At 45.8% G+C, this 24,982-nt stretch overlaps 1 protein-coding gene and 1 non-coding gene across 2 annotated transcripts in view; both read left to right on the top strand.

Annotated features, from left to right (window-relative positions):
* SEMA7A (semaphorin 7A (John Milton Hagen blood group)) overlaps positions 1-7,330 on the top strand; it is a 31,223-nt gene extending 23,893 nt beyond the window's left edge. The window contains exons 12-16 of the mRNA XM_056866048.1: positions 998-1,184; positions 2,768-2,883; positions 4,058-4,209; positions 5,691-5,764; positions 6,870-7,330. Coding sequence (XP_056722026.1) covers positions 998-1,184; positions 2,768-2,883; positions 4,058-4,209; positions 5,691-5,764; positions 6,870-7,330 — 990 coding nt within the window. The remainder of the gene's footprint in view (positions 1-997; positions 1,185-2,767; positions 2,884-4,057; positions 4,210-5,690; positions 5,765-6,869) is intronic.
* TRNAT-GGU (transfer RNA threonine (anticodon GGU)) lies at positions 6,287-6,358 on the top strand. The gene has a single exon. It is a non-coding gene; the product is annotated as a tRNA-Thr (tRNA).
* Positions 7,331-24,982: the final 17,652 nt, after the last annotated feature.

Below are 24,982 nucleotides of genomic sequence, written 5' to 3'. Positions count from 1 at the left end.
GGCTGGATGTGGAAGTTCCATCTAGATGCAGTTGTTCCATCTAGCCAGAACAGCTGGACGCTCCATCTAGATTTAGATGTTCCATCTAGCCGGAACATTTGTGACTCATGTTCTTATGGGAATGCAGTCCCATCATGAGAAGGGAAATATCAGTAATCATTTATCAACGCTATTTCCGCTTTGCACAGATTGAGATTTAGTAAGATCTAAGAGGGCAGATAAACCGAATCTCAATCTGGATACCACCTGCCTCGCCCTGACCTGGGTGGCCCAGGCAAGCCTGATCTTGTCAGATCTTGGCTGCTAAGCAGGGCTGGCCCTGGTTAGTACTTGGATGGGAGACCGCCAAGGAAGTCCAGGGTTGCTACGCAGAGGCAGGCAGTGGCAAACCACCTCTGTTCGTCTCTTGCCTTGAAAACTTTATGAGGTCACCATTCATCTGCTGCAACTTGGTGGCACTTTACAAACACACACATCACCTGTCTCTCGGTGACCCCACTGCACTCCAAACGCTTAGGTCATAGTCTGTAGGATTTGGATAGGCTTGTACAGATGCAGGTCATGTTGAGAAGGGACTCGACAGATGCAGGTCATGTTGAGAAGGGATTCGACAGATGCAGGTCATGTTGAGAAGGGGATCTTGAAGCACTCAACATTTGGGAAATAGGCTCTCTTTATTTTATTTGCGTATGTTCTTTATAGTCCACCTTTCTTGTTTGGTCTCAGGGCAAATTATACAGAACAAGTCGATACAATCGACAGGATGGGATGTTCAATAACCAATGCATAGGTTGTAGAACCAACCAGAAGTATAAAACCAGGACCGAAGCAAAGCATAAGCATTGACATGACACACTAAATGATGCAAAAAGCCTAGTTTCAGCAAGCTATACACAGTAGTATAGACCATGGTCCCTAATAATTTATCCAAGTAACTTTATGTATCCCTATTATCTATCGGAATCTGACGGCATCGCTCTTCTTTCCCTCTTGACAGTGTATCAAGGGAGGGAAACCGACTCCATCTTATACCTACAAAGTGGCCAACCGTCACCCCGAAATGGAGCAAACGGTGAAGCCAAGAAACATCTTATTTCACAACAAGCATCGCTACCAAAAGATCATGGTCCATTCAGTCCAAGCAGCCAACGAGCAGATGTACAACGTCCTGTACTTGGCTACAGGTATCATGTCTCCTGCCTATCACAATCACTGTGAAGGAGGGTGCCGAGTTGTTTTCTGTTGCCCCAGAAGGTCGGACCAGAACCAGCAGGTTGAAATTAAATCAAAAGAGTTTCCGTCGAGACATTAGGAAGAATTTTCTAACAGTTAGAGCGGTTCCTCAGTGGAACAGGCTTCCTCGGGAGGTGGTGAGCTCTCCTTCCCTGGAGGTTTTTAAGAAGAGGTTAGATGGCCATCTGTCAGCAATGCTGATTCTGTGACCTTAGGCAGATGATGAGAGGGAGGGCATCTTGGCCATCTTCTGGTCACTAGGGGTGCGGAGGGGGGAGGTAGTTGTGAATTTCCTTCCTTGTGCAGGGGGTTGGACTTGATGGCCCTGGTGGTCCCTTGATTCTACGTTCTTTTTAAAATATCAAAACGTGGACTTGGGGGAGGTCATCTTCTTTCTTTTAAAGAGGCATCCTTTCTCCCCACTCAAGGTGGAATTCCTCTTCGACCTGCCACGGGGACCCTCTGAAAACAGACCGCCTTTTTCTCGTTGTTCACCAGCTTCAGAAAACTTCTGAACTGTCAAGTTCGTTCTTGCAAGAGCGGCTGTTGATTTCATTTCAATGCATTTTTGTGCCGCAGAATAATTTCTGGTGGATTATGCATGCGGGCGATGCTTTACTTTCTCCAGCCAAAGGAGGACATGTGTATTCATGCACAACTGTGATGATTTATTCATCAGTTTTCCACAACGCGTTCTGCCCCAAGAACCTTTCTTTGTGTGACAAAAGAGTTTGGAAGGTTCAGGGTGAACAATAAAAGATGGGGCGTTTGTGTTGTACGTAGTGAAAATGTGTGTGACAAAGAGAAGGAGTGCATCACCGACCGTGGAGAATGTTTCTAATGCTAGATTAACACACCTGTTTTTAAACAGTGTTTGTGTCAAGTATATTGCACTGGAACAGACTGAGGTCTTTTATGCTTGGCTGTTTCCCGCACAGCGTGGTGTAGTGGTTAAGAGCGGTGGTTTGGAGCGGTGGATGCTGATCTGGAGAACCAGGTTTGATTCCCCGCTCCTCCACATGGGCGGCGGAGGCTAATCTGGAGAACCGGGTTTGATTCCCCACTCCTCCACATGAAGCCAGCTGGGTTTCCTTGGGCTAGTCACACTCTCTCAGCCCCACCTACCTCACAGGGTGTCCGTTGTGGGGAGGGGAAGGGAAGGTGATTGTAAGCCTGTTTGATTCTGCCTTAAGTGGTAGAGAAAGTTGGCATATAGAAGCCAACTCTTCTCCATCTCCATCTCCATCTCCATCTCCATCTCCATCTCCATCTCCATCTCCATCTCCTTCTCCTTCTCCTTCTCCTTCTCCTTCTCCTTCTCCTTCTCCTTCTCCTCCTCCTTCTCCTCCTCTCCGATAACTTCGAGTCTTTGTTTTGAATATGCGTGCCGTTTCCGACCATCAGAGGTTGCCTCGCTCTCCCCCTGCCTTTCCCTGCATTTTGCCTGCGTTTCCAGAGACCTCTTTTATCTCGAATCTCCAAAAGGCTCGCCTTCCACTCACCCCGCCCCTCTCCTGCTTCTCTCGTTGTGCAGACAGCGGAACCATCCACAAGATTGTCAATTTGCCAGATGGCCCCTTCAATATCCTGGAGATCCAGCCTTTTCAAATGCCTGCTGCCATCCAGTCCATGGTTCTGGACAGTACAAAGGTAAGACCGTTGAGGCCAAATTGGGCTGAGAGAGGTTGCCCCGCGGGAGGTGTTCGGTTGTCCCATCAGAGCTCTGGGAAACCGTTCGCCATGAGTGCCTGTAAGGACTGGGAAATGTCCGCCGGTCACTTTTCGACGGCCTAGGCAAAGCAGCAAAGACACGCCTGTGAGAAGTGAACGGGCTTCTTCCATTGCTGCACCCAGCTCGGTGGCTTTTAGGCTCCTTTTGCAGCTCTGTTCGCAGTACCTCTCTTTACAGTACGATATCCTAAGGGATATACTCCAAGAGGGCAAAGCATTATTCGGTGGTAGGGAACCATGGCAAAAACCTTGTTCCAGCAGACTATCCATATTTTCAGAATTCCCTAAACGCTGAAGAGCCTTCCCCTTGGCTGAGAGCCAGCGTGGTGTAGTGGTTAAGAGTGGTGGTTTGGTGCGGTGGTCTCTGATCTGGAGAACTGGGTTCAATTCCCCCACTCCTCCACATGAGCGGCGGAGGCTAATCTGGTGAACTGGATTTGTTTTCCCCCTCTCCTACACACAAAGCCAGCTGGGTGACCTTGGGCTAGTCACAGCTCTCTCATCCCCACCTACCTCACAGGGTATCCGTTGAGGGGAGGAGAAGCGAAGGTGATTGCAAGCCGGTTTGAAAGTGGTAGAGAAAGTCGGCATATAAAAACCAACTCCTCGTCTTCCTCCTTGCAGATGTTCTTGTCTGGCACATGCGTGACAGGAGCAGAGGGGGTTGATTTTTGTGCCGGCTGATGCAATCCGGGCACAAGGTTGTCTTACAGTCTCCTTAGAACAGTGGTTCCCAACCTTTTTTTGACCAGGGACCACTAGGACTTTTTTGTTCGGTGCAGGGACCCCAAGGTTCAAAATAAAAATTCCAACAATTTGAAAATAAACTTTAATCATAACTGTTAGTTAAACATTAAACTTAGAATAATATTTGAATATATATTTATAATAGAGAACTTTTAATTGAAAATATTAATTTATTATGGGTTTATAACTTTGTTTCACGGACCTTAATTTAGTTCTCGCGGACCCCTGGGGGTCCATGGACCCCTGGTTGGGAACCAGTGCCTTAGAGTGTTGGCACAGTCGGTCTCCTAGACCTCCATGCTTGAAATTGTTTGCTGTATGCAGTTCCTTTCCACCCCCCCTCCAGAATGTGATCCTTGTGGCTTCGGAGAATGAGGTTGTTGAGCTGCCGACGGCCATGTGTGAGGTTTATAAGGACAACTGCGAGAGCTGCGTCCTGGCGAGAGATCCCTACTGCGGATGGATCCCCGGGAGATGCACCTCTGTTTATACTACCAGGTATGCCCCCTAATGTAGCAACGGCCTCTGAATTCTCTCTCCGACCATCTTTCCCTTGCTCTGTATGACTTCTTATGTTTTGGCCATGGTGGCCTCTTCGTTCCTCATCTATTGTCTTGATGCCCTGGTCTTTCTCAAACTTTGCCAAAGCATCGTGTGGCAGTTGGAGCATGTCTTCTTCATTGCAAAGATGTACAATATGGTTCTGAGCCACTCATTACTGATCGCCGTAGCAATCATTTGCAGCTAGATTGGCTTGTCCACAAGGGATAATCCGGTTGCAGATGACCGCATCAGCACAACAGTATTGTCATATTCAATAATGTGTGGATGCAGCGAGGATTTATTTAGGGAGCGTCTGTGGGGTCGTCCTAGAGCACCTGCTTTGCATGTAGAAGGGCCTCAGGTTTGGTCCCGGGCGTCTCCAGTAGATCTTTCCACCAGAGACCCTCGAAAGCTGCTGCCAGTCAGAGTAGGTAACGCTGAGCTAAATGAAGCAGTGATCGGACTCGGTGGAAGGAAGCATCATACGTTCAGTCTGCAAAGATGGGGAGGTGTGAGTTTGTCTCTGTGGGTGCTCAGCCTCTGCTCCCCTCCCCCAAATCATGTGACTTCTTGGGAGAAACTACACCTACCAAGATCTCCCCGATGAATTCTGGACCGCATTTGTTAGCAGCTGCGTCTATATGACTTTCTGGGTGTGTAATAGGCGCAGGAAAGTTAAATGTAGGGTCCCGCAGGCCCAGTGTACCCCTCGAAGCCTTATGCGGGTCTGTTGAAATGTGCTCATAGCATTGGTGGAGGGACGCCAAATCCTGTATGTGTCAGCAGACGAACGTGATCCTGAGTCACACATTGAGAGTCGGCGCCCACAAAGATTTCGAGCGCTTTTCCCTGGGGCTCCCCCGGCATTTGTCAAGCTCTTCAAATGTGTCGCGCAGAGTACATGAAATGCCTACTTCATTTGGTTGTTAGCCAAGCCAATGCAAAGAACAGTCATGGGGATTAGACTAACAGTGTGTATCCTAATTCACAGTGGGTAGCCGTGTTAGTCTGTCTGCAGTAGTAGAAAAGGGCAAGAGTCCAGTAGCACTTTAAAGACTAACAAAAATATTTTCTGGTAGGGTATGAGCTTTCGTGAGCCACAGCTCACTTCTTCAGGTATCTGAAGAAGTGAGCTGTGGCTCACGAAAGCTCATACCCTACCAGAAAATATTTTTGTTAGTCTTTAAGGTGCTACTGGACTCTTGCCCTTTTCTACTAGTGTGTATCCTAGTATGAGATTTGTGAGACAGAATCTGCCTCATGTTAGCTCATACTGGAATTAACGTGGTTCGTCTTTAAGGTCCCACCGGACGTCTGTTTTGTTCTGCTACAATAGAATTAACATTGGCATTATTATAGGAGCAGGCCATGCTTAGGGCGACTTATTTTCGGTCAAGGATTTTGACCCAGCTTTCTTTCTCGTTTCCCTTTTTCAGACCTTCGTTGCAGTCTCTGTCCTATGAAGTCCCTCAAGGGGTCTGTGCCTCCTCACCCCGCGGTGACGCAGAAGGTAATAACGGCGAAATGAGGTTGTCTGCCCTTGGCACTTAGAAGGGTCCTGCATTGTTTTTGCTTCTCAATATGCTTCTCATATGCTTATGGCGATGTTGGTCCACTGACCAAAATCAACGGGCTAACGGGTCAGGGGCCATGGCTCAGTGGTAGAGCCTCTGCTTGGCATGCAGACGGTCCCAGGTTCAATCCCCAGTGGCATCTCCAGTTAAAAAGACTAGGCAGGTAGGTGATGGGAAAGACCTCTGCCTGAGACCCCTGGAGAGCCGTTGCCGGTCTGAGTAGACAATACTGACTTGGATGGACCAAGGGTCTGATTCAGTAGAAGGCAGCTTCATGTGTTCATGTATTGTCAGCACTCCTGTGTGCCCATAATTATATAGCTAGCTTCCTTCATAGATTCTGTGATACATTTCCTGGTTTGGTTATGCTCTGTCCATCTCATTGGGTGAGCCCAGGGTCCTGCCACCCTTCAGTTCAGGAGCGAGCCTTGAAAGACCGGCTTTTTTGCTTTTTGGGAGGGGCTGTGGCTCAGTGGTAGAGCACCTGCTTGGTATGCAGAAGGTCCCAGGTTCAATCCCTGGCATCTCCAGTTGAAAGGAGTAGGTAGGGTTGCCAACTTCCATGTACTAGCTGGAGATCTCCTGCTATTACAACTGATCTCCAGCCGACAGAGATCAGTTCCCCTGGAGAAAATGGCCGCTTTGGCAATTGGACCCTATGGCGTTGAAGTCCCTTCCCTCCACAAACCCCATGCCCTCCTCAGGCTCTGCTCCAAAAACCTCCCATCGGTGGCGAAGAGGGACCTGGCAACCCTAGCAGTAGGTGATGGGATAGACCTCTGCCCGGGAGTGTGGAGAGCCGCTGCCAGTCTGAGTAGACATTAGTAGGTGTTAGGCTAGGTCTTTTTTTTTTTTAACTGACTGCCCCCCCAAGCAAGATATTTTGAGTAAAACTTCCTCCCATGAGGAGAGCATTGCGCAAACATTGTGAGTGACCAAATGCATTCCTTCCTTTCACCATTTTTTCTTCTTCTCCTTCTCCTCCTCTTTCTCTTCCTTCTTCTTCTCCTCCTCTTCCTCCTCCAAAAATCTCTTCTCCAGGGGACGCCTCTGTGAAGACTTGCACGGGAGTTCCCCCGTCCTCTCGCTACTACCTGAACTGCTCCCTTGAATCGCATCATGCCGCGTACACCTGGCTCCACAATAACAAAACCGTGGCGCGCTGTGACCCCGGTGTGGATCCTTGCACGCATTTCATCGACCGAATCTCTGCAGAATCCGAGGGCAACTACTCCTGCGTTTCCCAGGAGGACTGGTTTAAGCAGAGGCTTGTGACTCAATGCCTGATTGTGAAGTTTCCTAGAAGTCAGCAGACGGCGCCGCCAGGAGATTACCGGGTGGTCCCCGGCTTCCAGAAAAGTGAACAGCCAGATCTTTCCCCTACAAAACTGAGGGAATTTTACCCGCTGACTCCGCAAGGCAATACGGCTACAAAATCATCTATTTTATTCTGGCTTGAACTACTTCATTCGGTGATTATTTTCGTCGTTCTCAAAGGATGACCAGCCTTCCTATTGCTGCTGTCATTACAAATAACCACACAGCGGTTCTTAAAGTTCTGTGTTCAGCTCGGGGAAAAAGCATTTCCGAGACTCCCAAGGTGGCATTTGAAGAAGAAGAAGAGTTGGCTTTTATATGCCAGTTTTCTCCAGCAGAATCAAACCGGCATACAATCTTCTTCCCTTCTTCTCCCTACGACAGACACCTTGTGAGGTAGGTGGGGCTGAGAGCGCGCTAAGAGAACTGTGACTAGCCCAAGGTCACCTAGCAGGTTTCATGTGGAGGCGTGGGGAAACAACCCGGTTCACCAGATTGGCATCTGCCACTCATGTGGAGGAGCGGGGAATCAAACCTGGTTCTCCAGATTGGAGTCCACCGCTCCTAACTACTACACCATGCTGGCTCATACATGAGAGGTGAGGGCCTGGAAGAACCATAGCCCAAGGACTGTTTTATTATTTATGTATTTATTTATTTTAAGTTATTTGCCATTTTTTCTACACCACGCTCTTTCAATGGAGTGGTTCCCAAGGCAATTTGCAGTTCTTGGCGGATATGTCCTTTTAAAAAATTAATTAATTAATTAAGCAACTTCAGTTCTGGCATTTTCAAGGGACCATAAAAGATGGCTGAACAGGACATTGCAATATATTGGGGCCACCATGAAGAAGGCTATGTTGTGTTAATGTTCCACTGGTGCCTAGATCTGTGGCTTAAACAAGGAGAACCCAGGTACCTTGGTGAGATCTAGGGACCCATATCCGGTGAATCTTAAGCATTTTGAACAATGTGTTAAAGAAGGATTCGGTCGGCATTTCCTTTTCTGGCAAGTTTACACCTTGCAGTCCTAAGTGCGCTTATTTAAATGTACATGGAAATCAACGGGACTTAACTTCTGAATAGACAGGTCTTGAGTTGGGAGTACCAAGCAGAGTTGTTTCGTTTTTCCCTTTGTTGGTCCCGTGGAGGTCTCTCTCAAGCCACGGTCCTGTCTCTTTTTTTTGAAATCGTGTTTCTGGGATAAAACTGTGAAATTAGGCTGTTCTCCTTTTGGCTAAGTGGGGGCTAGAGACCCGCCAAGGCTATGTTTCCAAGAGAAGGAGACGTAAACCGATTTGCACTTTGCACTCTTCATATCTTGTTCCAAAGATCCTATATTGCTTCATTTGCAGCCGATGAAGAAAGAGCTTTTATTTTTTTCCCTTCCAAGCACTTTAATAGAACTTATATATTGTTATTAAATGATCTGATATCTTGTCATATTGTGTGTGTGAGTGACAGAAAATAATTGTATGTTTTGTAATTGTTTTGAAAAAACAAAGGACGCTTCAATAAAGCTTTGTCACAATTGATGGGAATACAGGCAGCATTCTTTAGCTAAGTGGATTCCTCACCTCTATATGGGCTATCTGGTCAAGGTACTTAAGCAAACATTGCAAAGAAGCCACAATACTAGGAAGAAGAAGAAGAGTTGGTTCTTATATGCCGACTTTCTCTACCACTTAAGGCAGAATCAAACCAGCTCACAATCACCTTTCCTTCCCCACAACAGACACCCCGTGAGGTAGGTGGGGCTGAGAGAGCTCTTAATAGAACTGTGACTAGCCCAAGGTCACCCAGCTGGCTCCAGAAGGAGCAGGGAAACAAATCCAGTTCACCCGATTAGCCTTTGCCGCTTGTGTGGAGGAGTGGGGGATCAAACCCCGTCCTCCAGATCAGACTCCACCGCTCCAAACCACCGCTCTTAACCACTACGCCACGCTGGCTCTCTCTTTCATCTAAAGGAGGAACAAAATCTTGGTACTATTGGCCTTGGACATTTCTGCCACTCGTGGAAGTGGGGTTTAATTAACATGGGGATTGTCTAGGTGCAAAACAAGATGAGTGGAAGATCACAGCTGGTCTATAGTGTGCAAATTGCAGTTCTGTGCAGCCTCAGTTTGCCTAGGGCTGTGTTGGCGAACCTATGGCACGCATGCCAAGTCCGGCACGCCGAGCCCTCTCTGTGGGCACACGCGGGGGCTGTGGGGGCTTTGAAGTGAGCGCGGAGCCCTTCAAAGCCACCCCCCCTTCCCTGGACTCCCCGCCGTCCCCCCTTGCCAAGCTGGGAGGAAACCTCAGTATTCAGGTTAAATTGCCATGTTGGCACTTTGCGATAAATAAGTGGGTTTTGGGTTGCAGTTTGGGCACTGGGTTTCTAAAAGGTTTGCCATCACTGGCCTAGGGGCTATGTAGAGAAGGCAGAGGCGGGTTAACCCTTCAACCTCCACTTCGTTTTGCCTTTTGAAACTCTGGAGATTTGGAGATGGATCCTGGGGAGGGGTGGGACCTCAGTGGGCACAACGCCACCCTCCAAAGCATCCATTTCCCCCAGGGGAACTGATCTCTGTAATCTGGAGATGAGCCGTAACTCCAGGGGATCCCCAGGTCCCACATAGAGGGCTGGCATCCCTAGCTGCCACCTGTCCTTCCACCATGACCAAATTCCTTGGAAGCTGTGCCCGCAGCTGCCAGCCAAGCTGGCTAGCGTAAGGCTTAAGGAAGCCAGAAAGGAAGTCAATTAGCCGTGGCTAATTGGCATAATAATAGAATGAGAGAAAAAATCTTACTCCTCCAGGAATGCCACGGTAACATGAATAATGTCGAAGTCATCAATTGTTTTGGAATGACAGGGATCACTGGGATCGTAAGTCCGTAGACACAGCATATGTGTTCCACATGAACCTCCACTGAAGCGTAATTCTTTGCTCATATCCTGCATGGTTTTGCTCGTATCCTGGAACACCTTTAAAGCAAACATCTTAACGCCAAGCCCAGGGCTGTAGTCTTGAGTCTCCCTTCCTCCCAAACGTTGTTGGCAGGATTGCCAACTCTGGACTTGGAAATTCCTGGAGATTTGGGGGGAGGAGCCTAGGAAGGAGAGGTTTGGGGCCAGAACCTCTGCGGGGTACAATGACATTGAGCCCACCCTCCAAAGCAGCCATTTTCTCCAGGGGAACTGAACTCTGTAGTTCTGGAGATCGGTTCTAATTCTTGGCGATCTCCAGGCCCCACCTGGAGGTTGGTAACCCTAGTGGGGGCCCAACTTGTGCCCCCCCATACCTCGGTGCTGAGCTCTCCTCTTCACACATGACCCTGAATGATTTTTCCAGTTAAACTAGAATCTGGATGCATCTTAATTCTAAGGGCCAAGCTATGTGAGACGCTGGAGTTCCTCGGTTAGCGCTCCAGATATGTCCCTTGGTTCTAAAAAGTAGCCATGGAGACACCCTAGGGTTGCCAACCTCCAGGTACTAACTGGAGATCTCCCTCTATTACAACTGATCTCCAGCCGATACGAGATCAGCTCACCTGGAGAAAGCGGCCGCTTTGGCAATTGGACTCTATGGCATCGAAGTCCCTCCCCTCCCCAAACCCCACCCTCCTCAGGGAGGGGAAAATGGCCATTTTCTCCTGGGGAACTGATCCTGGTCACCTGGAGGTCAATTGTAATAGCGGGAGATCTCCAGGCCCCCGCCAGGAGGTTGGCAACCCTAACTTCTTATGTCACGTTCTCAACCTGAAACAGCCCTGGGGAGTTTCCACTCGCCCCCTTGGAGATTCCTGTATCAATAATCAGTATTACAAGAATGGAAACTAGGTAACCCAACCTGTTCCTTTCACAATGACATTATTCAACGTCATTCACTGCACGGAGGGAAGTAAATCGGCAGAATACGATCCATCAAACTATGAGTCTTTGTAGTCCACGCCTTCTGGGTTTCTAGGAATGTCCCTCCTGGGTCACACACGCAAATGATATTCTCGTTCAAGACCAGGGGATTCTTGGTCAGGAACCGTGGGGTAAACGGCCTCTCCCTCTGTTAACAGGAAGGCAGGAGGCCGGGCAAATATTTCAGGGACTTCTCGTAGAGGAACTAGAGAGGGCTAGGCGTAAAACAAAATACCAAGCCATAGTGGGAGTCTGAATTGCCAGCATGTGTTGCATGCGACTCTCTCCCTCCCCTCCCCAATTTCTCAGAGTCCATAGCAGCTGCAATCCTGACTAAGTTAGTGCTCACAGGAACCCCCATTGTTCTCAGACTTTCCCATAGTATCTTACACTGACTCATTACTACTACTAACCACAATTCGTTCCAAATGATCTATAGAAATTCAAGAGGCAAAACTCAGACCACCATAAAAAATTTTTTGCCTTAAAAACAAAATACCCCCATTATTTCAGCACCACAAATCTCCTGGGAAATCTACTCCTTTATCCTTTGGGCTGGCATATGAATTTAAAGGCATCCTAATTAGGGTTGCCAACCTCCAGGTTGTGGATGGAGATCTCCTGCTATTACGACTGATCTCCAGTTGATAGAGATCAGTTCACCCAGAGAAAATGGCCACTTTGGCAATTGGACTCTATGGCATTGAAGTCCCTCCCCTCCCCAAACCCCGCCCTCCTCAGCCTCCGCCCCAAAAATCTCCGGCCAGTGGTGAAGAAGGACCTGGCAACCCTAGTTTAAAGGACTGTCTGGTTCATATTAAATCACCCTCCCTCCATGAAACTTCGGGCAGTGTCCACAACTAAGGTTGCCAACCTCCAGGTACTAGCTGGAGATCTTCGATTATTACACCTGCTCACCAGCCGGGCCTGGGGAGCAGTTGTAATAGTTCCCCTGGAGACAATGGCTGTTTTGGCCATTGGACTCTATGGCATTGAAGCCCCTCCCCTCCCCAAGCCCCGCCCTCCTCAGGCTCTGCCCCAAAACCCTCCGCCCATAGTGAAGAGGGACCTGATAACCCTAACTAGTCTCTATATTATTATAGGATTAGAAAAGTGGGTGAATGCAACAGAGAGGGACCATGGATCAGTGGTAGAGCCTTTGCTTGGCATGCAGAAGGTCCCAGGTTCATTCCCCGACACCTCCAGTTAAAGGGATTAGGCAAATAGGTGACATGAAAGACTGAGACCCTAGAGAGCCTCTGCCAGTAGACAATACTGACTTTGATGGACCGAGGGTCTGATTCAGTATAAGGCAGCTTCATGTGTTCATGTAATCTCTCTGTCTCAATGGATGATGTCCTCTTGCTAAAGATCTGTTATCAAGCATGCCTAACTGCTCAGTCAAGGATCGTCACACTCCTCCAGGTAGGGTTGCCAGATCCTTCCTGGCAACGAGAGGGGGTGGAGGTGGGAGGACTTACTGGTAATGAGGAGAGGCCTAGGCTGGCGTCACTGGTGATGGGGTAATGTCACTTCTAGTGTGCACCTCCCCAGATCTCTGGGAATTTCCCAAACCAGAGTTGGTAACCCTACACTGAATATTATTTGTCTTAAAAAGGTAAAGATAGTCCCCTGTGCAAGCACTGGGTCATTCCTGAACCATGGGGTGACGTCACATCCCGACGTTTACTAGGCAGACTTTATTTTACAGGGTGGTTTGCCAGTCGTCTTCCCCAGTCATCTTCCCTTTACCCCCAACAAGCTGGGTACTCATTTCACCGACCTCAGAAGCATGGGAGGCTGAGTCAACCTTGAGCCGGCTACCTGAAACCAACTTCCGTTGGGATCGAACTAAGGTCGTGAGCAGAGCTTGGACTGCAGTACTGCAGCTTACCGCTCTGCGCCATGGGGCTTACTCCCAGGGAAATTCCTTAAAAAGCTTAAAAGACGCGTCTTTGTGTATACAAACCCAACCTTGGCTCCAAGTCAAGTCAAAAGCACCTAACTTTTCAAACAAAAGATGCCATTTTTCTGCCCACCGAATAACCCACAAGGATGTCGAAGAGCTATTTTGGTATCCTTTTCTGCCATTGCTCAGATTGCAGGAAGTAGTCATATTTCCAGATGTCTCTGAGCAACTTCCTCCTTACCTCTCCCCTTCCCATGCTGTAATTGTCTGTTTATTCTAAAATATAAGCATCACAGCTCCGTCAGATTAAAAATAATTATGGTGACTTACTAAGCTACACGTCAAAAAACAGCACCCATTCATATCCCAACTAAAAATAAACAAAGTCATGTATAATCTGTTACATGATGATAAATTGCTTCAAATATTGGCATCCTTTGGAAGATTTAACATCTTGAATGTATGAGTCGTCTGTATGTTTTATTTTATTTTTTCTTAATAAAACATATTAAAACAAAAAAAGGCATCAAACAACATACGGTTTCATCATAATTCCATCCGCAGGTACACAAAAACTCCTAACCTGTTCCAAGAAAAATGCTTTCACTGATAAAATATTGGTGCCAGGCAGTCTGTGGTTTACAACAGCACGTGGCAAAGGAGGTGAAATGCCGTGAGCAGACATTTGGTATAGCTCAAATTCCACAATGACATAGCAACAGGATATGGAAATCTGGGGGAAAGTGTGGCTACTTTCCTCACTCCTCTACCATAACTCTTCAGTCTCATTATCCCCATAAGCTTTAAAATAGACTTTCTAGGAAGGGTGCTTAACCCTTTCTCCAGCGACACCCAGCGTGGTGTAGTGGTTAAGAGCGGTGGTTAGGAGCGGTGGACTCTGACCTGGAGAACAGGGTTTGGTTCCCCACTCCTCCACATGAGCGGCGGAGGCTGATCTGGTGAACTGGGTTCCCCCCCCCCGCTCATCCACACAACGCCAGCTGGGTGGCCTTGGGCTAGTCACACTCTCTCAGCCCCACCTACCTCACAGGGTGTCTGTTGTGGGGAGGGGAAGGGAAGGTGATTGTAAGCCAGTTTGAGTCTCCTTTAAGTGATAGAGAAAGTGGGCATATAAAAACCAACTCTTCTTCTTCTTCTTCTTCTTCTTCTTCTTCTTCTTCTTCTTCTTCTCCAATCAAAATTGTCCTCCTGAGATACCACCTCCCATTTTTCTATCTCCAGGTGAGAAAGCAACTGGGGGTGGGGGGTGGAGGTTCCGGATAGAGCCACAGATGGGAAGGAAGGAAGAAGAAGAGTTGGTTTTTATATGCCGACTTTCGCTACCACTTAAGGGAGACTCAAACTGGCTTACAATCACCTTCCCCTCCCCACAACCGACACCCTGCGAGGCAGGTGGGGCTGAGAGAGCTGTGACTAGCCCAAGGCCACTCAGCTGGCTTTATGTAGAGGAGTGGGGAAACAAATCCAGTTCACCAGATTAGCGTCCGCTGCTCATGTGGAGGAGTGGGGGATCAAACCAGGGCCGTGTCCGCACTGCACGTTTGCCGCTCCGATTTCTGCGGGGTTTCCTTGCATGCTCGCACTTCATCTCGACCGAAGGATTTCGGAGACGTCTTCACAGCACAATTTCTCTGCGTTAAGAGGATCCGCTTATACGGCGAATTATTAAAATGAAGCGTTTTCATTATTAAAATGAAGCGAACATGCACATCCAGCTGAATGGCCACCGCCCCGCCCCCCATCCGCGGCGCGGTGGGAACAGAAATTTTATTTCGTTTTGGATGCTTTTGCACTTGACACGTATAAATAGCGAGGTAAGTTGTGGGTGCGTTCACAGGCCTGGTTCTCCAGATTAGATTCGACGCTCCAAACCACCGCTCTTAACCACTATGCCATGCAAGGAAGTGGGGCAGCTATGTAACGGAGAGAAGACACAATGGAGCATCCTGTGCTCAGGGACCCACAAAAACCTGCTGCCAGATCTGAGGACCATAAAGTTGGAATCTTTCTCCCCCTCCCCCCTTGATGGGATCGATATCAATTTAGGGGTGGGGATTTTTACTAGGGAACAGTAGCAGGGCAAAAAGAGTTTGCTGCAAACTGAAAAACACTCACAAAGTTTAGTTGAATATGAAAGACCAAACATATTCAGGATCACATGAAGCTGCCTTCTACTGAATCAGACCATTGGTCCATCAAGGTCAGTATTGTCTACTCAGACTGGACCTTTCAGGCTGAGGTCTTCCACGTCACCTACTTGCCCGGTCCCTTTAACTGGAGATGCCGGAGATTGAATTTGGGACCTTCTGCGAGCCAAGCAGATGCTCCACCACTGAGCCATGGCCCTTCCCCATGCCCCCTGGGAGATCTCCCACATAGTGTTGGAAGCTTTTAGAAGGGCAGTTCCTTAGCACGTTTAAGCAATCCATGACAAATGGGTTTATGGCAAAAGTCAGATTCCATCACAGAGGAGGAGATTGCAGGTGCATTCCTTACCCACCTGACTCACCTGCCGTATCTCAGGACAGCTTATTCATTTTCAGGTTTGCAACACTCCGATCAAGAAAATAACAGGGTGGGTCTCTACACTGGCAAACCTCCACCTGTTGCTATCATAGGGAGGAGGAAGAATGTTTTCCTGTTTTAAAAATAGAAGTGGCAAGTAATTGTGTTGTAGGATTGCCAACCTCCAGGTGGGGACGAGTTCTCCCAGAATTACAACTGAGTTCCTATCAATAAGGTTGCCAACTCCCAGTTGGGAAATTTCTAGGGATTTGAGGGTGGAGCTTAGGGAAAGTGGGGCTTGGGGAGGGGAAGGAGCTCAGAAGACATGTGATGCCATAGAGTCCCACCCTCCAAAGTTGCTGCTTTCTCCAGCGGAACCGATCGCAGTAGAAATTCCTGGAGAACTCCAGACCTCACCTTGAGGTTTGGCAACCCTAGGGGGGGGAGCATTCTGTTACAGGTTTAAGGTCAGGCATTAAACAGAGAGGTGTCGGTGCAGGCAAATCGCCTTTCCGAACAGAAACTACGGAACCGAACAAATTAAAGGGGCGCGATTCTTTCCAGTGGACGTTTTTGCCCTGTCCACCTAGCCCAGACTTTGTTGGCAAAACAAAACACCCAACAGGTGGGTATCCTGTCTGAAAAGAAGGAAGCATCTGCAGGACGTGGCCGAGGTGGGATCGAACCCACGGCCCTGCCTTTTCTTCCGCTTATTGAAAGAATTAGGCTTCCTGCAGCGCATGGGTGTGAAATCCAGGCTTCCTGCAACCTGTTTATACAATAACGTGGCACCAGGATTCGCTGCCGCATGCAAAAAACAGCGGCGACCAAAAACATATATATCCAAAACAGGTTTTGTTATGATCAGGACTTCCCGTAGCACTTTTCAGCATCCAAAATACATCACAATTGTTTAGGGTTGCCAGCCTCCAGGTAGTAGCTGGAGATCTCCTAGTTATTACAACGGGTCTCCAGCTGATAGAGATCTGTTCACCCGGAGAAAATGGCCACTTTGGCAATTGGACTCTATGGCACTGAAGTCCCTCCCCTCCCCAAACCCCTGCCCAGCCAGCGTGGTGTAGTGGTTAAGTGCGGTGGTTTGGAGCGGTGGAGTCTGATCTGGAGAACCGGGTTTGATTCTCCGCTCTTCCACATGAGCGGCGGAGGCCGATCTGGTGAACTGGATTTGTTTCCCCGCTCCTACACACCAAGCCAGCTGGGTGACCTTGGGCTAGTCACAGCTCTCTTAGAGCTCTCTTAGCCCCACTGGAGATCAGTTGAAACAGCAGTAGATCTCCAGCTATTACCTGGAGGTTGAGTAATCAAAAACTGGCTCCAAGTGCACAAGGAAGGCAAGGAATCAAAATAATGCACTTGTACAGCTAACAATAAAAGCACAGACTCAAACTGAAATGCAATTAGGTCTATTCAAAAGAACAACCTCAATGATAAGAATAAATACGTGCTCAAGGAGCAAAAGACAAAAACCAATCAATATTCACAGTTACAGTATCCCAAAGGTAAATGTAAGTATGCAGTTTCTCTAAAAGGTAAATAGAGGTATAATAGGCAAAAAGTCCAAACATCCAACTGGTAAGTATGCATAGGCAACGGAGTAGTTATAAACCGCAATGGGCTTCCGGTAAAGTCCCCATTTCATATTCTTTTTTCAAGCTTCAAATGTATCCGTGTGCCAATAACCTAAAAGCCAAAAGAGAAAATGCAAAACCACCAATAATATATACTAAAATTACTGTTAAAGTCAATTGATTCATATTATATACATACCCTTATGGGAAAAGAAGCTTATAAGCTTGCAATTAAATATGGACAGCTTTGGTAAAGCGTCTAAAGTGACTTATGCTGAGTTACATTAATATAACATTCTCTTAATTCCACAGGTGTCATCAGTTTGCAGTCAAGCTGGAGGTTACCGTATATACAGAAAAATAAGCACCATAACATTTTACAGAAAGCTAGAAAGGTCCATAAAGGAGTTTAAACCATTTGGAATAATAGTATCAAATAAAAAGATAAAGTGGGACTCTTGTTGTGACAATAAGGGTATGTATATAATATGAATCAATTGACTTTAACAGTAATTTTAGTATATATTATTGGTGGTTTTGCATTTTCTCTTTTGGCTTTTAGGTTATTGGTACACGGATACATTTGAAGCTTGAAAAAAGAATATGAAATGGGGACTTTACCGGAAGCCCATTGTGGTTTATAACTACTCCGTTGCCTGTGCATACTTACCAGTTGGATGTTTGGACTTTTTGCCTATTATACCTCTATTTACCTTTTAGAGAAATTGCATACTTACATTTACCTTTGGGATACTGTAACGGTGAATATTGATTGGTTTTTGTCTTTTGCTCCTTGAGCACGTATTTATTCTTATCATTGAGGTTGTTCTTTTGAATAGACCTAATTGCATTTCAGTTTGAGTCTGTGCTTTTATTGTTAGCTTTACAAGTGCATTATTTTGATTCATTACCTGGAGGTTGGCAATCCTAAGACTGGTCCTCATTAAAATGATCTACTCGCTTGCATAACAGGAGCCCATTTCCTCCTGTTAGATCTGCAGCTCCTCACGTCCGCTTTATTCTTTTATACATTTGGCATTGAATCATCATATTTTTGGGAACCTACCGCTGAAAAAGACAGTCACCCTAGGAAACGTGGAAGGCAGCAGGAAAAGAGGAAGACCCAACAAGAGATGGACGGACTCAATAAAGGGAGCCACAGTCCTCAGTTTGCAAGACCTGAGCAAGGCTGTCAAAGAGAGGATGTTTTGGAGGACATGGATTCATAGGGTCGCCATGAGTCAGAAGTGACTTGGCGGCACTTAACACGCACCTTGTCGCCAGAGAAAGCAATTTGCCTTTCTACTCACATCGGCCTCTTGGTAAGTAACAATTGTTTTATTTTCTGTTTCAGTAGTCTCCCCTTCCTTAAAATCCGATTCAAAGTCAAACACCTCCTTCTTGCTGACATCATAAAGCTAAAAAAAAGTCCCCAAGTCCCAGAAGATACAATGGCGCATTCTTCCAATTGTTTCCGGTTTCCTTCTTGAATGACAGAGGTCACTTCCCATTAGCGGAAACACATGGCAGAATATCGAACTGGGTGGAAGCCTGAGTTTTTGAGTGGGTGGGGAATTAAAAAGGGAAAAAAGAAAAGCATTCAAATTTAATGTTTCTGGGATGGGGGTGACAGAGATTCTAGGGTAGGGTTGCCAACCTCCAGGTACCAGCTGGAGATTTCCTGCTATTACAACGGATCTCCGGCCGATACAACTAACCACAATTCGTTCAAAATGATCTATAGAAATTCAAGAGGCAAAACTCAAACCACCATAAAAGATTTTTTGCCTTAAAAACAAAATACCCCCGTTATTTCAACACCACAAATCTCCTGGGAAACCTACTCCTTTATCCTTGGTGCAGGCATATGAATTTAAATGCATCCTAATTAGGGTTGCCAACCTCCAGGTTGTGGCTGGAGATCTCCTGCTATTACGACTGATCTCCACTTGATAGAGATCAGTTCACCCGGAGAAAATGGCCACTTTGGAAATCGGACTCTATGGCATTGAAGTCCCTCCCCTCCTTAAACCTCGCCCTCCTCAGGCTCCACCCCAAAAACCTCCCACCGGTGGCGAAGAGGGACCTGGCGACCCTACACACAACCGTGTAGTAACAGCCCCGAAACCCAGAGAACACAGCTTGCTTAACGCCGCCTAATGACTATAATAGTTGACATTGTCTGAAATGAGCATTTAGAAGTGAGACTGGTTTTTCAGCCTTCACCTTTTAATGGCCATGTTTTCCTAATAATTACTGCTGCCTCTTCATAGTTTCTTGTGCTTCTGTTACACGTGATGAAAACATAGCAGTATATAAATAAGCAAGGTCGTCCCTACAGCAAAAAGCTAACCATACCCTCTTTACTCATACTTCCATCATTGTGTTACAAAGCTCCTTCCCATTGAATATTGGAGCCAGTAGAGAAAGCAACTGGTTAAGAAATGAATTTATCCACCATCACTGAACGGTGTAAATTGAACATAAGCAATGACAAGAACTTCACGAACGTGATTTTGTAAAGTCAGACCACAAAATAAATCCTGATGTGAAATGATCAAATAGGCTTTGTGCTTCTGAGGATTGCTGAGAGACGCTATAATAAAATAATGGCTGAAAATACTGGGCACCACAAAGAAATTTCTAGGTTCCATGGTGACCTAGCACCTGGATTTGAGGCTGGCTATTTTAATTTTTGCCCTGACCTGGATGGGCCAGGCTAGCCTGATCTCATCAGATCTTAGAAGCTAAGCAGGGTCAGCCCTGGTTAGTATTGGGATGGGAGACCACCAAGGAATACCAGGGTTGCTGTACTGGCAAACCACCTCTGTTAGTCTTTTGCCATGAAAACCCCAAAAAGGGGTCGCCATAAGTCGGCTGCGACTTGACGGCACTTTACACACACACATTTTAATTTTTGGTGTGAACTGAAAATGTTTGTAACTGTTATGGTCCGCTGCCTTGGACCATGAGGAAAGGCAGGATATAAATGTTTTATTTAATAAATAAATGATGCCCCTGAGTATAAGAGATAGATCCCATTGTGGACAAAGGGGAAGCCAAACCAATATGTTTATCACAAGACCTGAAGTGAGCCTTAAGAGAGACTGTTCTCTCCAGATCTGAATTTTCTTTGGAAGGAGTTTTAAAGGCGTTTGTTGATACAGAGACGAACACATGAAGCTGCCTTATACTGAATCAGACCCTTGGTCCATCCAAGTCAGTATTGTCTGCTCAGACCGGCAGCGGCTCTCCAAGCAGGAGTCTTTCCCATCACCTACTCGCCTAGTCCCTTTAACTGGAGATGCCGGGGATTGAACCTGGGACCTTCTGCACGCCAAGCAGAGGCTCTGCCACTGAGCCACAGCCCCGCTCCAGTGACTCATGTGCTGCCTACGCTGGTGACTCAAACGTGTTGTTGATGTGGCAGTCGCCAGACAGCTGCTGTTGTTTCCATTGAGGATATACATGGCTGTATAAAGACTGCTCCTATCCAACTGTACAGTTCACGCCAGCCAAAGCTGGTGGCGTCTGCCACCTGCTGGCAAAGGAGCAGGGAAAAATAATCCATTGGGGCAGGCTGGACATTGGGGTGGGGCAGAGAATCTCTTTCTGTATGTCCTCTTAATTGGAATTTTTAAAATTGCAATTCACCCAATTGGAATTTGTTCGGGCTTCCCGATAACACATTTTTGCAGTGTGCAAAAGTATTGGATCTGCGCTAGGGTTTGAGTCACGGGGTTGCCAGCTCTGGGTTGGGAAATTCCTGGAGATTTGGGGGTGGAGGCTGGTGTTTGGGGAGAGGGGAGCTCAGCAGGATCTAATGTTCAATCCGCCTTTGTGCCTCTTAGCTTGTCAAGAAAGATTCGGAGCATATTTATCCGCTACCAAATATCTTATCAGGTAATATTCCAAAAATATGTAGTGAATTATTCAAGTACATGTGACGGCGGCAAGAGTAACATAGAATCATAGAATCATATGACCACCAGGGTCATCTCGTCCAACCCCCTGCCCAATGCAGGACATTCACAACTACCTCCCCTCACACACACACCCCAGTGACCCCCTACTCCATGCCCAGAAGACGGCCAAGATGCCCTCCCTCTCATGAGCTGCCTAAGGTCATAGATCAGCACTGCTGACCACATGAATGTCCTCCAAAATGTCCTATCTTTGACAGCCTTGCTGAGGTCTTGCAAATTGAGGGCCGCGGCTTCCTTTACTGAGTCAATCCATCTCTTGTTGGGTCTTCCTCTTTTCCTGCTGCCCTCCACTTTTCCTAGCATGACTGTCTTTTCTAATGACTCTTGTCTTCTCATAATGTGACCCAAATACAATGTGTGTGTGTTAAGTGCCGTCAAGTCGCTTCTGACTCATGGCAACCCTATGAATGAAAGTCCTCCAAATGCCCTCTCTTTGACAGCCCTGCTCAGATCCTGCAAATTGAAGGCCGTGGCTTCCTTTAATGAGTCAATCCATCTCTTATTGGGTCTTCCTCTTTTCCTGCTGCCCCCAACTTTTCCTAGCATGACTGTCTTTTCCAGTGACTCTTGTCATCTCATGACATGACAATAGCCTCAGTTTAGTCATTTTAGCTTCTAGAGTCCGTTCAGGCTTGATTTGATCTATGTGTGTGTGTGCTAAGTGCCGTCAAGTCACTTCCGACACATGGCGACCCTATGAATGAAAGTCATCCAAAATGTCCTATCTTTGACAGCCTTGATCTATAACCCACTGATTTGTGTTTTTTTGGCCGTCCACGGTATACGTCACACTCTCCTCCAACACCACATTTCAAAGGAATCTACTTTCTTCCTATCAGGCTTTCTTCAATGTCCAGCTTTCACACCCATACATAGTAATCGGGAATACGATCGCATGAATTAACTTAATCTTGGTGCAAAGTCAGGACTTTACACACACCCAATAGTACTTAAAGTAAATTCTTTGTTTGTTTTCTTTGTGTGGCTGGGTTGGGTTTGCTTCATTCGGCTTTTGCACATTTGTTCTATCTTCATTGCCTTTGCATGAAGTTATGCTTTTAAACATTCATTGAATAAAGCTTCAATTCGTGACTGGAGAGAGAAACTGTGGATGTATATGAGGATGGCCAAATTAACGGAATTCCTATATGGAAAAGATATGGAAGAATTTAAAAACACTTGGGCAAAGGCCGTCACATATTGGGATAAACTGGCAAAAATTGATTTTACTATTTTAATTAGTGAGTTATAGAAATTAGTTTTAATACTTTTATATTATATTGTTAATAGATATCTTTAAAACTGTTTAGACACTTCTTCGGAAGTTGGGTGATGGGTCACTTTTTAAGGTGGGTGGAGGGTCGAAGGGGTATCTTTTTGAACGTTATAATTATGTAACCATGAATGTATTAATAAGTACATATAGATACCCTTTTGTATTTTCTTTTTTAATTTTCTTTATATTATTATTATTGTATTTGTTTTATGTTATAAAAATTAATAAAAATTTATATATAAAAAAACATGCGCGCGCAATTATTTCTCTTCCATTGAGTTGATCTAAATTGCTAGCTGTTGCTTTTCCCAGAGCAGGTATTTCTCCCTTTGCGAAATTTCTCTTCCCTGCAAGGCTTATGTTTCGCCAACGCAAGGATTACTGTCATTCCTTGCAAAAAAATTTCTACTCGCTTCACAACGCTTGTTTCCGCAAGGATTGCCGGCAGCCATTTTTCCCCTCTTGGAACTTTTCTTCCCCGCTTTGCAGAATTTCTGCGTCTTCATTTTTCCCCTCTGAGAATTTTTCTTCCCCACATCTCACAGACTTCTCATTTCTTCACTGCCGGCATTGCTGGGAGCCATTTCGGCCTTCGGCCCTTTTTCTTCTTCCCGCCTCGCAGAATTACTGTGTTTTTTTCTTTCAGTGCAAGTATTTCTCTAGGCCATTTCTCCCCTCGCAGAATTTTTCTTTCCTGCTTCGCAGAATTTCCGTCTCGATATTTTTCTCCTTGCAAATTTCACAGATAAAGGGACTAATTTAAAAGGGTCTAGTGTCTCTTCCGGCTCAGATCGAAAAGGAACTGGTTAAAAGGACTGGTTACAATGGAAACAGAACTATATATGATATCAATTTACTAGAAAAACGATATGTATTAAATGAGTGTTAGGGAGAAATGGAGGACTTACAACATAATTAATTTTCAATGGAAATAATCAAATGTTTTTTTATTATACTAATCCGTTTATTATTAGTGAGATTTACTATTTCTTTTCTTTTTTCTTTTATTCTTATTTCCTTTTTTCTTTCCTTTATATGATATTATTAACTATTAATCTTTTTTTCCCTTGAAAAATATAAATGTCAAAGAGATCAATAAATATTAACAATAGGATTAGGATTAGGATTTTGTGCAAAAGAGGTTACTAATTCATCACAAGATGAAGGGAGGTGTAGGGGAAGTCAACAATTCTTTATTTATATATATATATATATATATATATATATATATATATTTAATATGTTACCTATTTGTTTTTATTTTTTACTGTTTATGTCATTGTTAAACTATGTGATTAATAATTTTGGAAAAATAAAAAAAATTATTTTTAAAAAACTAATTTCACAGACTTCTAGTATTTTCAGGGAGGCATCGCTGCGTCAGCCCTTTCTCGCCTCACAACATTTTTTTCTTCCCCACTTCACAGGCTTCCCGTATCTTCAAATGCAGCCGTTGCCACGAGCCATTTCTCCTCTCACAGATTCTTTTCTTCCCACCTTACAGAGGCCGTTTACTCCTGGGAGGTTTTGCCTTGGATTTGCCTCTCCCTCGATGCACATTTTCCCCCTCCAAATTCTCAAACATCTGCATGGGGGTTCATCGTTGAGTTTGGGGGATTTGGATGGGGAAAGTGTGTGTCTAAAGAGTGGCAAATCCAAGGCAAAACTGAAATGCCTGAATCATTACACGCTATGGAAAATGTATTCTTTGATTTGAAATATATTCTTTGTAATCAATAAAGTATAATCTGCACTTATGAATATGCCATACTCAGTGTATAAGAGTATGTGAATTATCTTCAGTGTATAATTCACTGTGAATTATCTTCAGTGTATAAGAGTTGGCATCCATTATAAAGTCACACCAAGCACCTATAGATGTTAGCAGGCCTCAAACCTAAAGGGGCCACGTTTTAGTAGAAGTTAATTAGAGAAGCTATAGACGATCTTAGTATGCTCTCATAAGCTGGCTCCCCACTCATAAGGGCCAGCTAGGAGAACTCCCTTAGTTAGCCTTGGCAGGGTCCAAGATAAGAAGAACTGCAGTAACTTAGGATCAAACAGAACAGCACCTGACATTGAAGGGTCTTCTTGCTTATTAGTGAGCATGAGATCACCACTTTCTCTGTAACCGCCTTCAATTCTGTAATAGGTTATGCTAATGTGGGGGTCCCGAGTATTGGGCATTTGGGTTCTTACGCGTGTATTACGCCTCTGTAACCACCCATTATCGAAGTCTATATTCCTGCTTGCAATCCTTTGATGTGGGTGTGAATTGTCCTGCGCTTTGGGCAATTTTCACCAGGCGTTGGAGTATTGGCCAATAAACCAAACTGCTTTGAATCGTCAACCTCCTACTGTTTTATTGTTATTGGGTATTGATACAATAAGACAGACGTATCAAAACCTCCCATGCATAAATGGCCAGAAGGTTTGTTTCCAATGCCGGTTTAGGGTCTGTCCCTGATAGGGGTGCATAGATAAGGAAATCTGAAAGCTATCAGGAATAAGGTTGGAGTGGTCAGGCTTTTGTTTAGGGCGTCTTGAGTGAGATAGTCATTGGTTTATAAAACCAGCCGAATCGTTCCTCTGAAAATCGAGAGGATTAAAAGACAAAAGTTGTGTTGCCAAGGAATTAATTCTCATCCTATGTCTT

This window comes from Euleptes europaea, chromosome 20 (genome assembly GCF_029931775.1).
Source record: "Euleptes europaea isolate rEulEur1 chromosome 20, rEulEur1.hap1, whole genome shotgun sequence".
In the NCBI taxonomy this organism is placed as follows: domain Eukaryota; kingdom Metazoa; phylum Chordata; class Lepidosauria; order Squamata; family Sphaerodactylidae; genus Euleptes; species Euleptes europaea.
Note: the sequence above shows the minus strand (reverse complement) of the source record. Positions and strands in the feature narration are given on the sequence as shown.